This window comes from Salvia splendens, chromosome 19 (genome assembly GCF_004379255.2).
Source record: "Salvia splendens isolate huo1 chromosome 19, SspV2, whole genome shotgun sequence".
Lineage (NCBI taxonomy): Eukaryota > Viridiplantae > Streptophyta > Magnoliopsida > Lamiales > Lamiaceae > Salvia > Salvia splendens.
In genome coordinates, this window is record NC_056050.1 from 22,843,551 (window position 1) to 22,862,174 (window position 18,624).

Here is an 18,624-nt window from a genome sequence, read left to right on the forward strand (position 1 = left end):
ACTTCTTGATCAAATTCTCAAATAATAAAAAAAATTACCTATAAACTATTTTATCAATTGTGTAGCAATTATATTCATATCTATATGAAACATTTATAATTAATAAAATATTTATATTTATATTTTCTAAAATAATAGACATTTTGCTTAAATTATTTATGTTCACAAGGTTCACTTCTAAAAACTAGTAGTATTATCTTATAAAAAGTTATTAAAACTTTACTCAAATACTTTTATATCCAAAAGATTTATTTCTAAACTATATAATTTTTATTTAGTCGTTATATTGGCGTCTATACAAGACATTTATATTTAAGACAATGAAAAAGATTGTTTGGATATTTTTTCGTACCCCCGAATCCAAAATCCTGAAAACTTCAATGCCCCACACATATTTATATACATACACTTGAAACTAAATAACTTGATTACCTAGCTAATAAGTGATAGTACATGAATCGTGATTTATCTTGAATCCCAATAACTTGATAGCCTAGCTAAACACGAATCATGGAGTGTAACTAATATTGAACCAATAAATAGTTTAACGTAAAAGAATATGTTAGGATTATTATATTTGAAAAACTTAATTATTATTTATAAACTAAAAATAAAATATAAACATTTCAATACATTTTTAAGTACTACTACTATTTTAATAAAAAAAACTTCATGCTCTCTCCGTCCGTGAAATGTTGTCCAATTTTGCCATTTTGGTTTGTCCATGAAAAGTTATCCAATTTACTTTTTTTCTACTTTTGATAAATGGACTCTACTTTCTATCAACTATTTACACTCTCATTCTATTATAAAACTAATATATAAGTTCGACTCTCATTTCACTAACTTTTTCTACTAATTTTTCTTTACATTTCTTAAAATTCGTGCCGAATCAAACTTGAACAATATTTTATGAACAGAGGGAGTATATAGCAGGAGTAGCAATTTATTCATCTAGAGCCTTTGTCCTAGCGGCAAGGAGTTTAGACATTATTGCATGAAACGTAGTCTATTAAAGTTTGGGCCCAAATAAGGAAAACAAAGTAAAGAAACAATAATTTCGGCTAAGGTAACAATAATTTTGGCCCAAAAAAAAAGGAAAAAATGAAAAGCCCTAATTTCCTAATTTCATTCATCTTTCTTATTCTTAAACGCGAAATCCACCATTCCTCTCTTCTAAATTCCTTCAAACTTCAAAGGATCTTCGCTCAACTCCGAAACCCAAATTTCGATCTCCACCAATCCCCTTCACACTCCTCGATACGTCACAATTCGAAGTCAGTTGATTGAGCTTGCTGGGTTTGATTGAAGGTTTTTCTTTAAAATCCACAATGAGTTTTTCCTTCTCCATCAACGCCAAATCCCAATCCAATCGACTGAAAAAGCCGTCCAATGCGGCGGCCGGCTCTCCCTCCGTCAATTTTGTCAGTGAATTCCGCTCCGACGAGCCCCCGCCGGCGGAGGAATCCAAAATCAAACCGATTGCTCCAATCCCCAACGCGTGGCGCCCTAATAAAAAGCTCAAAAACCTCCATACTCTCCCGCCGATTTCCAAACCGGACGGCGAGGATGCGGCTGTACAATTCGAGCTGGATCCTGGCTCTAATCCCGAACCCACCGATACTTCCACTGGCTATGGCCTCAATCTCCGGGAACCCTCGGCCGCTGTGAGCGTTGCTCCTAATGGTAATTATGAAACGATTTCGGATATGGAGTTGAGGAGGTTGAGAGAGGATTTGGGGAACTTACCGGATGGTCCGGGGTTGGATGAATTCGAAGATGTTCCGGTGGAGGGGTTTGGTGCAGCGTTGCTATCGGGGTACGGTTGGAAAGAGGGTAGAGGGATTGGCCGCAATGCGAAGGAGGATGTGAAGGTTGCTGAGGTTACGAGGAAGAGAGATAGAGGTGGATTAGGTTTCACTGATGAGCTTCCAGTGCCGGAGAAACAGATTAGCACCAATGGTAATGCCGGTGCGAATCCTGTGACGGCCAATGGGAAGGCGGAGAAGATGAAGGGGGTGAAAGAGAAGGATACGAAAGGGTTTGTTAAAGAAAAGGAAGTTATGATAGTAAATGGGAGGGAGATGGGTATGAAAGGTAGAATCTTGGAGGTGAGAAATGGTGGAGAGCTATTAGTTGTGAGGATGTCAAAGAGCAATGAAAAGGTGAAAGTTCGGAGTAGGGATGTGGTGGAGGTGGGTTTGGCGGGGGAGGAGAAGTGTATTAGAAAATTGAAGGAATCGAGGGTTAAAGAGAGTGATATGCGTAGAGATAAAAATGATAGGAAGAGTGGAGAACAGAAGGTGAAGGCAAGGAATGAGAGAGTGGATTGGTTGAGGAATCATATAAGGGTAAGGATTGTTAGTCAGGAATTGAAGGGTGGGAGATTATACTTGAAGAAAGGGGTTGTTATGGATGTCGTGGGGCCGGGTGTTTGTGACATATCGGTTGATGAGAGCAAGGAGTTGGTGCAAGGGGTCGATCAGGATTTACTAGAGACTGCTCTTCCAAAGCGCGGAGGACCTGTCCTTGTTTTGTGTGGCAGGCACAAGGGTGTGTATGGTACTCTGCTGGAACGGGATTCAGAAAAGGAAACTGGTCTGGTTAGGGATGCTGATACTCATGAGCTGCTGAATGTGAAGCTTGAGCAGGTTGCAGAGTACACGGGAGATCCAAGCGATATTGGTTATTAAGCACCGACTTCCTTATTGTTAGCCTTGCTGGTGTAAGGTATAACTAAAGCCTACCCTTGTCACTGTTTTATTGTATGCAGAACTTCAAATCTTTCAACTCTTTTGCTATTATTGTTGTAGATGCAAAATTTATGTCTCAACTATGGAGAATCTCTTTTTACTATGACTTGATGTATTATTTCAAAGTTATACTGTCTAAGCTTGTCATCTAAATACACCAGCAAGTCCAATCCTAAATGAAAGTTATATCAAAGTTTAAGTTGGGAGCTTGTCATCTAAATACACTCTTGGGATAAAACTGCGTAGTATTGTTAGCTCATTTGGGATCTGTTCAGTGAAATGCTTAGGTGAAGACGTGAAGTCCAATCCTAAATGAAAACTGGCTTGCCCCAGTGGATGCAGGGAGGGGTTCTTCCACCTTCTGGAGGCTCGGCCTCTTCCACCACTGAAAGGACTTGAGGCTTTGATGATGGCTCCTGTAGGTATGGGATCTCCACTGGTGCCATATAAGAAGTGGGAGTGTATTAAGGGGGTTTTTCTTGCCTTCCCATCTCCTCTTTTTTGTGATTTTAATGTATGGAGTCCTCATCAGGTTCCTTGTACCATTACGACCTCCTCCTATCCTCCTGAATCTCATCAAGCCTATTCTCTTATGTAACTCACCGACAAATCTATACCTTTTTTCCTTGTTACTTAATTTGAGTTGTTTAATGGTTTATGCAAAAGGTCTATTAATAATTGTGCACTCACTTTACAAGTACTAATTACAATGAGATCACAAATAATATATAACTCACTGTGCCCAAACATTCCAATTCGGCTAAGTAACTTTTGCATTCATTTGTGGAATTAGAACCAAGATACACATGAAAGGAAAGAAGCAGCATTCAAGAAGCCAATACCAATAAACAATTCCAGTTGAGTATCTACACAGATCACAAACAAAGCTGGACTCGATACAAAATAGCACTCAGAATAACACCACGTATATAGTAATTCCACTCAATCACGCAGACGCTGAAAACGAAAAACCAGCATAGTGCACGTCCAACTTTTTTGCTGAGCCCAGGTTTGTACTGGCGAGCTGCACCAACAACCATCCAGCTAAATTAAATCAGCCACATTCATTGGCATCTCGTCGATCTGTGTACTGTAGTACTGTTCGATATCTCTTAGGATTTTGATATCGTCACTTTTGACAAAATTTATGGCAACACCCTGCACAAACAAACCACATATGTTAGTACGATGGCAGCAGTAACAGAAACACAGGCAGTTGATTTAAAGAAATGCTCTATTTTTTTAGCCAAGTTGATCAAAAGCATTTTTTCACCTTTCTTCCAAAACGCCCAGACCGCCCAATGCGGTGAATGTAAAGCTCACGGTTGTTGGGAAGATCATAATTAATCACCAAAGATACCTGTTAAATGAAAACAAGTTTATCAAACATTCTGTATTAGAGACAACGCAGAGATGTGAGATGATGAACGATCCCTAAAACAAACAAAAATTCAAGAAGATTTAAGACTGGTTGCATCATCAATCATAGATCAGCTAAGGTTTTGAAGTTAACAATAATAGCTCTGTATAGAATATGCCACTTAGAAATCCAAAATAACATTGTTGATCAAATTTAAGACACTACATACCTTCTAATGTGGAACACTGAACATACAAATATGAAGAATTCACTACTGCCTAGTAAACAGAGAATGTTCATAGCCATCAAGTCCGTTATATAATTAATAGAGCTGACACTAAGTAGATCAGTTAGATGCTGTAAATTAAGATTTGGTGGACTGGAGATTGCAAGAGAAAAGCAAATTAAGAACATTGGATGAGAAACTTCTCATAATAAAGACATAGTCCTCAAACGATATGGTTACCTGTTGGACATCCAATCCCCTGGCCCATACATCTGTTGTGATAAGAACCCGAGTCTGGCCAGACCTAAACTCTCCCATAATTGCATCACGTTCCTTTTGTGGCATATCTCCGTGCATAGATGAGACAGTAAAGTTATTCTCACGCATTTTTGCTGTTAACCAATCCACCTGTCAAAAACAAGGGGGGAAATTTTGCATAAATAGTACTACTAATTAGAAATATTGTGAGAAGGGAAGAATAAAGTGAGCTACTCCCTCCGTCCCAGTTTAGGAGTGCAATTTAGTTAGGGCACGGGTTTTAAGAAATTGTTGTAGTGTGTAATAATTGAAGTAAGGTTGTGGTTGTTGGAGTGTGTAATAATTGAAGTGAGGTAGTGGAAAGTGAGACCCTTTTAACTTTTTGTATGTTTAGGATTTTGTTTTGTTTTATTTTTATGAAAGTAATGTCATTTGAGTGTAAATTTCATCAACAATGAGGTTAAATTTTATGTCCAAATATGGTAAATTCTAAATGTGACTCTTAAACTGGGACGGACGGAAATGGCAAAACAGGACTCTTAAACCGGGACAGAGGGAGTATTTAATAAGCAACAGAAAAATGTCAGATAGTACTCATCACCATTCAAAGAAAGGGAAGGTAACTGAAGAATTGGAATAAACATTAAGGTAATTGAGGAATTTTTAATGGATTCTAGAATGCAGGGCAATCAAAACAACAATTTACTAACAGAATAGCAAACACTAACATTAAGTAATGAGAATGTGAATGGCAAATTACCTTCCGTTTGGTGTTACAGAAGATAACAGCCTGAGTGATTGTAAGGGTATCATATAAATCACATAGAGTATCAAATTTCCACTCTTCTCTTTCTACGGCGACAAAGAATTGTTTAATGCCCTGTCATAAACAAAACATGGAGAATCAAACAACAAAAGTAAAAGTTACGAAAAAAACACAGAAGCCCGTAATAGTAAAAATAAAAGCAAATGTACCTCAAGAGTCAATTCATCACGCTTTACAAGGATACGAACTGGGTCAGTCATGAATTTGCTTGTGATCTCCAATATTTCATTTGGAAGGGTAGCAGAAATTAACACCACCTACAGCACCAGTTGCAATAAATCAAGTACTATTTTAAAAACAGACAACATCCAAGATTCACATGAGCATTAGCCACACACCATGATAAACCACAAATTAGAAGCACAAAGGAACAGGAAAAGAAAAAATGATGAACCCATGAAGAGAGATCTTTGTACAAATCAGCTAAAGGTGCTCTTCAGATATGACATCAAATATGCTTGTGGCTGTAGCAAACCAACTACATTATTCCTTAATTAAAATATTCTACTACTACTTCTAAATAAATCTACAATAAAATAGAAGATAAATCACTGAACAATTGACTACTGCATCATAGCATGTGGAGCCCAAACTTGTAGAAATGAATTTAAATACATACATGCACATAGAGATCACCTGAAGATCTGGTGGAAGATATCTGTAGACATCATAAATCTGATCCTTAAATCCCCTGCTCAGCATTTCATCAGACTCATCCTGACGATATTAAAGAGAGCAAATGTTGTAAGAACCATTACAATATCATGTCATGGAAATTGAATTAGCACAAAAAATAACTCACCAAGATTAATAATTTGATTGCTCTAGTGCGTAGTGTTCTCCTCTTGATCATATCACAGACTCTGCCAGGAGTGCCCGACACCACTTGAACTCCATGCTCTAGTTTTCTAATATCTTCGCCAACACTTTTGCCTCCAACACAAGCATGAGCTTGCACATTTATATAGTCACCAATTGCCAATATCACTTTCTCTGTCTGGGAAGCTAACTCTCGCGTAGGTGATAGTATCAACGCTTGAACTCTAATTTTAAGAAAAAATCAACATTAAAAGATAATCGCATTTGATATTGAATTATGCTGTTTATCATAATGCAGTTTCAATTGACCCAAAGGCACGGATCAAGAAACTATAACCATCTCAATTCAAAACCATATCAATTTATATTAAAAAGCAGGGAACGTACTCTGAAGACTTGGTATCGACAATCTGGCAAACAGAGAGCGCGATCATGGAAGTCTTGCCGGTACCGGACTGCGCCTGAGCAATGACGTCACGTCCGGAGATGATCGGCACAAGCGCCCGCTGCTGAATAGCGGAAGGCTTTTCGAAGCCGTAGTTGTAGGTTCCTCTGAGGAGATCTTCCTTTATACCCATCTCGTCGAAGCTCAAAATCGGCTCAACACCTTTCGAAGTCTCGAACACGAGCTTGGAATCGTCTTCCATTGCTGGGCGCCGGGAGCCGCCGCCTCTCTGGATCCCCGCCATATTGCCTGAGTGAATTTCGCCGGTTGAAAAAAGCCCTAGTTTAGGTTTTTCCCCCCAAAATGATTTTTTTTGGTGACAACGTGGAGGCAGATAATGTAGTCAGAATTAAACTCTGATTTATTCGTAATCGATTTTTTTAATACTAATTTAAAATAAATAAATATATAATATAATTATCTTGTTCTAATAATTTAAGAAATAAGATTAACGTTTTAGGATTGTGATCAAGATAGAACCATTCTTAAACGTAGAACCATTCTTAAACGTAGAACAAATGTCAAACGGAGGTCGTTAGATCTTTTAATCCAATGGTGTTGATTTGCACAACAACTTCCCATTACAACCAAAACTATTATTAATGGGTGAATGCAGATAAGTGAAAAAATAAAGCATGCATTGACTCTTCTTCGTTTCATTCATTCTTCCATCAACATGTGAGTTTTTTCACATGTTGAGTCCGGAATGTCGTGAAAACATAGTCTAATATGTATGATTTTTAATCTTGACCGTCATTTTTTCCTCATCCAATGAATAAAATATGTAGAGTTCTAGGTTCTACACTTAAGAATGGTTCTATCTTTAACGCAACCCTAACGTTTTAAAATTAAAAATATGTAGATTTAGAAAAAAAGTACTTCCTCCATCCATACTAGTAAAATCATTTTGGTACATTGTATACTAGTGGAGTCATTTAAAAGTCAACATATTTCTTCTCACATACTTTATTTTCTATTACTCCCTCTATTTCTCTATAGTTGAGTCATTTTTCCATTTTTGGAAGTTTTCTCATAGTTGAGTCATTTCCCTATATAGTAATTTTTTTCTCTTTCATACTTTACTTTTTCTTACTTTATTCTCTCTATTTTTTCTCCTATCTTACTTTTTATCTATTAATTTAACACATTCAACATCCATTTCTTAAACTCCGTGCCGAAAAGTTTTGCCTCAACTATGAAGAAACGGAGGGAGTACTTTATTTTCTCTTCATCTTTCTACCTTTTTCATTTCCTACTTTATTCTTCATTTACTTAACACACTTAATGGAGTACTACAATTTTTCTTACATCGCGTGACGAAAATAAACGCCTTCACTACCACAGAATGAATGGAGTAGTAACTTTTTATTATTTACATATGAGGGAACATTTTTTTTTATTCGCGGACTTTGATAAGGTATCAATCTTGGTATGTAACATTTGAAAATAAATTTTGAGATCTATTACTTCAATATAATATAGTTTGTGCTATTTTTTTACTATTTCAAATTGATTTGGATGCAAATACCCTAAGGACATGAAGAAGGTTATTTTAATTTATTTATTCTCTATTCTTTACTAAAAATATTTAATTTCTCTCCCTAAATTTTTTTTTGCCTTTTTATTAAAAGAAATGAGAAAAAAATGGGAAAGAAAACAGAAGAAAGAGAGGGGGAAAAAATATTTAGAGAGATAAATTAAAATATTTTAATAAAGAAAAGAGAATAAATAGATTGAAATGTCTATATGGCTCAAGGGTATTTTGTCCAAGAAAGTTTGAAATAGTGAAAAAGTAATAATGTTACATCAAAATTAATAGACTTTAAAAGATAATTTTAAATGTTCGGGGACAAAAAAATATATAATTATCTTGAAATTAAACGGTAAGTCATCTGTGAATGAGATCTTTCAAATTTAAACATGATAGTAAAACGTTGCCATAATGCAAATTTAAAACTCTAATTTTCTGTTGCAAAAAAGACAGCAAATCAAGTATAACTAAATCGAAAATATCGAAAATTGCAAAATGGATAAAAAGTCCATACATTAATTGTTGTTTTATGATTTTATCTAAACACAACTAACAATATGAGTACTTACTTTGCAAATTAGATAAATTAACTTGTTTCAGAGTAGCGGGATTCCAGTTAATATTTGATGAAGATTAGCCCATCATATAAAACCTAAATCTTCATGCTTCATCGTCACTGCTTTCTATGACAACTAGTGGCTTCTTGTTTTTCTTATGAGAAGGCTCCTCATCCATCTCATTCTTGGGTTCATAACTTTTGATTTCATCCAAAATCTTTTCACCATATTTCTCAGCCTTCACCTTTCCGATTATCTTCTCCAACTGCAAATGGACAAATACCGAACAACCATTTTGAGTTTCATAAAGAATCGCAACGTAATAAGGTCTACAGAAATACACGTGCGCAACTGCAGCAGGCACGCAGAAGCACAGCAACGGCCTCAAGGAACATAAGTAACATAAAAACAAGAATTAGCAAGCACACCACTTCCATTGATTCTGGCTTCGTGTCACTCAACACGCTGATTTGCTGAGTGGATAGAACCGAGTGAGGGAAAATCCCACCATCAAGCGAAGCAAGCTCCTTTCGCAGCTCATCAAGCTTAAATTCTAGTACGCTAGATCTGCTGCGCTTGTTAGATTTCAAGTTAGTCAAACTGCTTTGCTGTCCAGAACGAACTTCAAGCTTGACTGCTTTCTTCCCTGCAAGTGACACAAATACATAACATGCTCAAATCAACTGCATCACATGCTACCAAATTTCTGTCATGCAAAGATGATTCGTAGCTGTAATATCAGACATCTGTTTAGAACAAAGTATTTGATTTGGTTTGCCTGCTTCATGCTGAGGCACAGTCAATAATAAATTGCTTTGAGATGTTTAGAGGCAACTAAATATGCACTAAGCATCCTTGCCATGCAATACTTGCTTTGCTAAAGGCCCCACTGTCACATACGCATTAGTGGTATATGAAGTGTGCTGGAATTCTTCTTTCTGCACTAGAGGAGCAAGTGTTACAGGAAAATGATAAAAGTTCTCACTGAAATCAACTTCTACTAAGGGCAACGCACAAGGAGAATTATGTACAATCTGAACAACTATGAACCAAAGAAATTATTCCTTCTATAACTGAATAGTGTTTTATTTCATTTCAGGACCAAAATAATTCAAGCAGTGCATGACAGGAACTATCCAATTTATTCTTTCATAGTTCAGAGTCTATTATTTGCAGATAACTCACTCGTTAAAGATCACAACAGAAGGACACAGTTGCAGACCCTCTCTGCTGTTTTAATTTTGAACAGCTCAGAGAAAATGATACAATGTATTGAAGATCAAATATCAAAGGCTATTCTTAGGTGTAGAAAATGGTGATTACAGAAAAAGAGAACTGGATCTCGAAATCATACCAAAACATATCCACTACAAGTTGAACTATTAATTGTCCATTTGCTCCTTTTTTAGCACCAGATCTGCATGAATTCAAAGAAATTCTGAGTAGGGTAAATTTGTGAACTTAGGCATCAATCAAGTTACACGGCAATCAAACTTCCATTTCACCTTCCATGGGACAAACGTATAATTTCAAAGATTTCAATATTTGTATGTGTGCACAAATCATCCTCTAAAGATGCTTATATCGATCAAAAGATCAAAGAAAAGCGTGTTGTTTGGATGGACCAATCAATATTCAGTCAAAACTTATTAGCATCCAAATTGAGAACAAGAGAGCCAATTTTAAAAAGTTTGTAGTGGTCAAAGATATGAGGGAAACTCATATTTGGAATTGGACCATGAGAAGGAACATACCCATATCCTTGTTTCTGATCTTCATCTTGTCAACTAATTGCAACATTGTTGCCCTTTGGTCTTTCTCTAGTATTTCTTGCAACATTGATACTACAAATTTTGCATGATCTGCATTTTTACATATTTATTCAGATATAACTTAAATCACATTTATATGGCCAATGTTGACATGAGGCATGTTTGACCAGTCAAATCAAATGGATTATTAGGTTTGCCATCATGTTTACAAGGTAACCATAACCCAAAGTGGAAAATGGAAATCCAGTTTTCTTCCTTTCCATAAAAGTTGATAACTGTCCACAGTTAAACTAATTCTCAGCTTACATAAACTATTAAATCAGGAAGTAAGAGCTTTTTAGTCATAAATCATATGAAGTTACCAGATACGTCCAGCTCCTTGAACTCATTGTTGGAGGCACAATTATCACACATCCCTGAGAAAAGAGAATAGAAACTTAGATGGCAGTTCTGAGGGAAAAAGCAATTGATTAAAATAGCAATAGCTAGCACTAAGTTGTACCATTGCAATCTCGTAAAGGCTCCGCAAAATGCTTAAAGATAGCTCCCCGCCGACATTGCTGTTTAGACTGTAGAAAAGAGATAAAAGCTGAAACAACAATTGCAAATTTCCAGAAAGCCGATAAGCTAGTCATATATTCAAAAACCTTGATATACAAAGACAACTAAGAAGAAAGAATCAAAATGCAAAACTGTTGTTGTGTAGCAAATCAGAGTAGGGCCTAATGTTAGTCCATGGTAGGCGGTAGCCTTTATTCATGATTTCATATAACTCACTTGAAGGAACTATTCACTATACTACAAACTAGTCAAGACAGATGGATGTCCACGAATACAACAAAAGATAGAATTGTTAAATAAGAACTTCACTAATTGTCGTTTTGGAATTATATCTATAGATATTTGAACACATAGGATGGGCGATGAAAGCTAATAATTTTAAAGGATAATCTCAACCTTTTATAATATTATTAGTTTCTGATAGAAGATGTTTACCAGACAATATCGCACAATGTCATACAGATTGGGCAACCCTGCATTTTCGAAGAAAACCATTGAGCTCTGCAGAAAAACTGTTAACATAAGATTCATAATGATGTGGATATATGAGTCAAAAACAGATCACTAACTAAATTACCTGGCGAGGAACATCAGCTGGTCTAAAGTATAGCAAGCACTCAGAAGGAAGCCCATCTCTTCCTGCTCGACCACTCTCCTTTGGTAAGAGAAAATTAGGCTTTCCAGTAATACAATAAACAATAAATATGAAGACCACAAAGGCAAAACTAAATTCACTCAACACAAACCTGGTAATACGTCTCCATTGATTTGCTTAGGCTGTGATGAACAATGAACCTGACTACAACCAGCTTTTTAGTTAATCATTACATAATAGGAAATCTCAAGTTATCATGAATGCATACAAGGACAGTAAGTACATAATTTGAATTTCCATTGTTAAGAATATTAGTATTCTGTCCCACATCGGTAATGTGACATAGTCTAGCTTAGTGTCTTGTAATATATATATGTGGCCTGTGTTGAGTAATAAAATATACTAAATACACTACTACTTTCTCTACTATGTCTATTTACTTTTCCGCTTATATCTATATTTTACTGTTCTACATGGTATCAGAGCGGATTCGAATCCGTCTCTAGAAAATTAGGGTTTCCAAAACAAAAAAAAAAGGAACTAAATTAGGGTTTCTGCCGCTGCCCGCTCTACTATCCCCACTCTGCTCTTCCGTCACTACTCTACTCTACCCGAAATTATGTTTTGTTCCGCTCTCCTGCGCTATTAAGCCCAAACTAGGGTTTACGGTGTTGCTGCTCTACTCTGCCGAAATTTGGGTTTCTACCACTACTATATTGCACAACTGCTCTTCTCTGCCCAAACTAGGGTTTCTGACGTTGCTGCATTCTGCACTATTATGGTTCTGCTATACCACTCTTTCCGAAATTACAGTTATGCTATGCTCTACTCCGCTACTCTGCCCAAACTAGGGTTTTTACGTTGCTGTATTCTGCGCTATTATTTGCATGTTGTTCAACTCCTGCTCCGTTGCTCTGCGCGGTATTATCTACCTGCGCTCTTACTTGCTTTTTATCTACGTGCGCTCTTGTCAGCAGTTATTATTCTACTTCTACAGTTGTCCTCCTGCTACAGTTGCTACTACGCTACAACTATCACTACTACGCTGCATCTACTACTTCTGCTCTACAGTTGCTACTCTGCTGCAACTGTCAATGCCTGCATCTGTTACTTCTGCTACAGTTGCAACAACTGCCCTACAGCTGCTACTCTGCTACAGCTGATACTACCACCTGCATCTGCTACAGTTGCAACTACTGTCCAGCTGCTACTCTGCTACAGCTGACACTAACTACCATGCATCTTCTACTCTGCTACAGTTGCTACTACTGCTCTGCATATGCTACTACTGCCCTATAGCTGCTACTCTGCTACAGCTACAGCTACTACTACTCTGCCTTGCAACTCTACTTATGCAACAGCTGCAACTGCTACTACCCTATAGTTTCGGCTACGCTGCCGATGTTTGAGGAAAAACATTTTTGAGAACTTTGTACCAAGCTGGCCAATATAGATGTTCCAGCTTGAGGGGGAGTGTTAAGAATATTAGTATTCTGTCCCACATCGGTGATGTGACATAGCCTAACTTAGTGTCTTGTACTATATATATGTGGCATGTGTTGAGTAATAAAATATACCAAATATACTACTACTTTCTCTACTATGTCTATTTACTTTTCCGCTTATATCTATATTTTACTGTTCTACAGCCATATTTATGCGGTTCGAGAACTCAAAACTCATCAGTAAACTAAATTTCCTTTTGACAGATTTGGAATGCTCTATGTATCAAGGACATAACTTATTTTAAGAAAATTTAGCCACTCGCTACATTGAAGGGTCAGCAAGAAACTTGAGTTCTTTGATATTTCACAATTTAAAAATTTATATTTAGAGGAAAATTTTGTCAAGGCCTCAACTACCTCTCTTCTTTTAAGTAACTGATTCTAAGTCTTAACCACAATGCAAGGAACAGTCACTTTATTTACTAGCGTATAGTCGACTAGTCATATAATCCAAGTGAGCCTCCAACTTTCAGCATGATAACAAATTTAACACAAGATACTAACCATCTGGCTTGTTGATTCCCATTCCAAAAGCCACCTGCACAACATCGAAGACCACATTATTTTGTTTTGCAACCAAAATATTGAAGTATAATAAAATAATCGAACATACCGTGCCAACAATGACTTGTAACTTGCTGTTACTCCACCTATGATATCATATCACATAGATAAACCAATTAAGGAAACCATATCATAGAACACGTAAGCATCAGATTAGTCAGAAATTGAGAAATAGTTTCAAACATTACAGCCCCAAAAAGTTCGTAATGTGCATTTTCAAGTTTGAAAACAATAGGAAAACCTAGTGCAGCTAGGACTTTCTTCATGGATATTCATCTTTAGTACTGTATAACAATCATCATGTTGTACACTAGTGGCCTGTCCATTAGCAAAACGCCAAACTAGAGTATCGTAACTTAAGTCCCAAGGGAAAAGGTATGGCCGGATGTCCCCAGAACTCACTAAAAACTCCTGATTCACAATTTCGAAAGCACAAATTCATTTCCCAAATCCCATACCAGATTCCTAAGTAATGACTGGTACTCAACCAAACCATCTATGTTGTAAAGAAGCAATTATTCATCTTGTTGTTGTACTGGATTAAGCAAAATGAGAGCGTCCAAAATTTTGGCAAAGAATATTAAGAGATTTCTCAGCCTAAGATTTCTTAAGTCTAGCAGCATAGATGCAATGCAAATGCCATGCAAGCATTCTTAAAAGTCCCTTTAGGCGCATGAAGAAGCAAATTGTCAAATTGTACCTTGTATGAACTTTCTCACGAGCATGGACATCCATATCTGCATGGTAATAATCAGCTGTGATTCCCCTCTCTCGCAATTCTTTTGCAACCTATCATTTATGGATGGTTAATAAAATAAAAAACTTTAACAACTAAAGGAATTACTAAAGAAAACTGATTTTTCAAAATACAAAAATCCAACCATCATCTTATCCAACCCTAGTTAGATATGCTTGAACTAGTCACAGAGCACAGCTTCAGAAAGTAAAAAACAGAAAAACACATGCATTAACCGTTACTAAGAAGTTACTGTGACCAATCTTCATGCCAAATAATAAAAGAGAGCAACCAAAGAAAGTTATCGATCCGAATCTAGTTCCAGATAAGTACTACATCAGGCTGGAAGTTCATATGAGGCAAAGACATTTAGAAGGCAGCAAATCATATAATGCCAAGTAAAACTTCAGATCCTTATCACCCAACTGACGCTCCCCAACCATCCTGTACAAAAACCTAGAGACAGTTCTACCGATCAAAAAAATAATATTATCACCAAACCAAGAGAAAGTCACAAACAAACTTAATTTCTCAGATGAGCATGACCAACCAGGAAGGATATAAAGGATACAGTATACCTGTTCACACTCTTTTCGAGAAAAGCAATATACTATCCCAGATTCTTTATTTGGATATGATGTTTGTATGAACTCAGCCTATGTCATCAACTGCTGACTTTGCAAGGGATGATTTATCTCGTACCTGTGAATCATTTCACATTATCAGAGGCTAGTAAGTCAAGATTTAATTCACCTAAATATACTGGAAAGAAAGCCAGAACGAAAGCAATACCATGTAAAAGAGATTGGGCCTGTTGACTGAACTGACAAACTTGACACATCTTGGAATATGTAGCATATCAATCAGATCTTCTTGTACTTTCTTCGTTGCAGTGGCCTACAAACAAAATAAAATGAATGACAGAGCAATTAAATATATACAATCAATAATCTTCCAAGTTCTTATTTATCAATTAAATGAAGAACATGACCTACAGTCAAAGCAACCATGGGAACATCAGGAAACTGAGTCTTTAATATACCAAGATTCCAGTAGTCTGGACGAAAATCATGACCCCATTGACTACAGCAATGTGCCTCCTGGAGAGTGATAAGAAAAACATTGTGCCACCAAATATCAGCAAGCAATTACCTTACAATAAACCCCTCGAAAAAAAACTGCAATTAGAGTGAACGGTCACATGATCACCAAACCACAATACAGGAAGTCCAAATACCGAGTTCTCTCATATGAGATAGCTAGTCCAAATACTGTTTCCTCATCCAATGATATGGAGCAGTGTCCAATTCCATTCTTCAAATACTTTCTGATTATGGAATCTTCCTGTTGTCCAGCATTATAGATAATTTTTTCCAATTCCCGAGTGGCACATTGTTACTCAATCTCTCAAGGTTCTACTTGTCCTATTTCCAGGTCAACAATATTAAGTCTTGCTATCAACACCAGAATATGACATCATGTAAAACCTTAAATATCAGGAGTCATAAATAGCACAAAAGATAACTCTACACAAGATTGCCTCCTTAACCTCAGAAATATATACAACAATTCAACTACAAACCTCCCTACCCAAACAGAAAAGGAAATGAATGAAAAAATGAACATGTCAACATGGGAATAAGAGCAGCATTGGTTGTTTCAAGGAAGAGTTCAATAATCAGCCATTCATATACTTACATCAATGGAAATCAGAGAGAGCCGACCAGCATGATGACACTTCTCCAATTTTGACATAAACCGCTTGCTTTTTGATATCTTTTCTGGAGTGACGTACAAAATTTTCAGCTCTCCTTCTCCCTTTTCTAGAGCTTTATAAATGAACTTCTCATCATCCTTGTTGGTTGTTGATGTTAACATGAAAGCTTTGATACCCAGAGCAGCCAGACCCATTACCTGAAGAAATGAGTAAAATCAGAACTGCTATTCCTTAACTTTAAGCCATTCGACAAATATCCATTGAAAAAAAAACAACCTGGTCCTGAATAAGTGACAGCAAAGGGCTAACAACAAGAGCCACTCCTTCTCTGAGGACTGCTGGAAGTTGGTAGCACAAGCTCTTGCCTCCCCCAGCTGCCATGATCACTAAAACATCTCTTCGACTCATGATTGCATTTAAAATCTGTTTAGAGAAGACCACGAACTTTGACATGCAATAACTGAATGAAGTAGCATCTCGTGAATTAAGATACATCTGTTGTTTCATTTCATTGAATTACTACAATGGAATATATTTTATATCGAACAGACAAAGAAACACGCTGCGATGTGTATACATATCTTAATCCCAAGTCGAATACAAGAACCAGCAGCTATCACTCTCATCAGCATTTAAACGAGCAATCTACTCTATGGACACAGAAAATGGGTTTAGTTCAGGCAGAGCAAGATTACCAGCCTTTCCACGGATTTAATACAGGATATATATAATTGAAATCAACTGAAACTCTAAAAAAAAGCAGCCAAAAAATAACACAAGTGGATTCTTCACTGAGACAACGCAAAATCACATCGAAAGTTCAACTTAATTTTCTGTATAAAGAAAACAGCTCAAAATCATATCTGGATAGCTTTCTCCACCTCTCGCTGATTTGCACGATATGCAGATATGCCAAAGACATTTAGCCTAACATCATCAGCTTGGGAATCCCATTCAAATGTCCAAGACCAGTTCTCCACAGAAACAGAAGCTTCATCTCCTCCATGGCTCCTAGATAACTCATTATGTTCCAGTAGAGCTTTAAGTTCGGATTGCCTTTCATGCAAATTTTCTTGTTGTTCGAGCAACGCCTTTATTTGCTCTGGGAGACAGCATGAAAGCAGAACATTTAGAAACTTAGCACCACAACCTATATCCCTCATAAAAACTCAATTCAAAAAAATGGAAGTGTATTTAGCTACATTAGCTTATGTCATTTGAAAATTCTACACAATTGTAAAACACAAAAACAGCAAGTGTTATTGATAAATAAGCAGAAGACACAGTTGATTGTACGATCAACGATGATTACCGGAGGATACCACATTTACGTAAATTTGATTGAATACAGTTAATAATACATGTCAAAAAAAATGCTAAACATGTGGCGGGAAATGCCGAATAACAAACAGCAACAATGGGGTAGTAGTATATTTTGGGAGGAAATGGTGAAAGGAAAGCGGCAAAAAAACATTTAATTAAAATATAACGGAAAAATACCTTGAACATCCTGAAGCTCCATTTCAACGCCGAGAAGCTCCGTTAAAATTTCTTCGGTTGTCCCCATTTCACTTATTACAGTGTTAATTTTCCTAAATAATTGAACGATGTTCTCAAAACACACCGAAAATCGAAGGTTTCTCCGTTTCGCCGCGAAATTTTTGCTGTGTATTTTCTGGTGAAGAAAAGGATGTGAAGTTGAAGAACATGAAGCTTATTGGGCCTTCAATTCAAACCATCAGCGTCGGCCCAACAATATCTACAAATGAAATAATGAAATAATGATTTTAATTCTACAAATTAATTTCTGAGTTTGGTTCGATTTAAAGTTTTGTAGGTCTGGAAATGTCACTGAATCTGCGTTAAGTGATCTATTTTTTTTAACCGGAATGCTTAAATTCGCATATAAGTTTCTTTGAAATACTATATTTTGCTATAGGATCATTAGAGCATTCACCGTGGGGATAAAGAAGGGGAGACATGGAGGGGCGCGACAGGTGTCCCCCTCCACTGTGGGGGAGTCGGGACGGACCGGACGGGTGGGCAACATGTGTCGGGCCAGGGTAGGGTATCACAACCGGACCATACTTCAAACAAATAAAGCATCGGGGCCAATTTCATTGTCAAACTTCTTTGTTTTCTTTTCCTTTTTTTTCTTCTTCAAGAAATCCATAAAACCAAGTAATTTTGAGTACGGAATATACCAAAAATATTCCTATCATCACTATCGATTTATGGGATATTGGTCCCTAAAATCATAAACTTTTGTCAAAGTTTGGTATTTCACACGAACTTGAAAATTGGTATAGAATACCACAAAATTTACATTTATTTGTTATTTTTCACGGCATGTCTATCATCTATTTGACTACCTTACAAGGAATCTTTTTTTATCATAA

The 18,624-nt window shown here is 36.6% G+C and overlaps 2 protein-coding genes and 1 pseudogene across 3 annotated transcripts; 1 reads left to right on the forward strand and 2 right to left on the reverse strand.

The window, feature by feature from the left end:
- Positions 1-1,141: 1,141 nt before the first annotated feature.
- Positions 1,142-3,428, forward strand: LOC121779635 (protein MOS2-like). Of its 2 annotated transcripts, none has more exons than XM_042176989.1 (2): positions 1,142-2,730; positions 3,029-3,428. In XM_042176989.1, exon 1 carries the CDS (start codon positions 1,332-1,334, stop codon positions 2,691-2,693), a length of 1,362 nt encoding a protein of 453 aa, XP_042032923.1. In that variant the 5' UTR covers positions 1,142-1,331; the 3' UTR covers positions 2,694-2,730; positions 3,029-3,428. The 2 variants fall into 2 exon arrangements, with proteins under 2 accessions (XP_042032923.1, XP_042032924.1); XM_042176990.1 differs by having other exon boundaries at positions 3,087-3,428.
- An 80-nt stretch (positions 3,429-3,508) lies between these two features.
- On the reverse strand, positions 3,509-7,017 carry LOC121779636 (eukaryotic initiation factor 4A-3-like). The gene is made up of 8 exons (XM_042176991.1): positions 6,630-7,017; positions 6,226-6,466; positions 6,060-6,140; positions 5,573-5,680; positions 5,358-5,477; positions 4,580-4,747; positions 4,027-4,113; positions 3,509-3,911 (listed from the first exon to the last, which is right to left on the reverse strand). The coding sequence occupies exons 1-8, from the start codon at positions 6,929-6,931 to the stop codon at positions 3,798-3,800; spliced, it is 1,221 nt and encodes a 406-aa protein (XP_042032925.1). The 5' UTR covers positions 6,932-7,017; the 3' UTR covers positions 3,509-3,797.
- Positions 7,018-8,682: 1,665 nt separating this feature from the next.
- On the reverse strand, positions 8,683-18,116 carry LOC121780267 (annotated as a pseudogene).
- Positions 18,117-18,624: the final 508 nt, after the last annotated feature.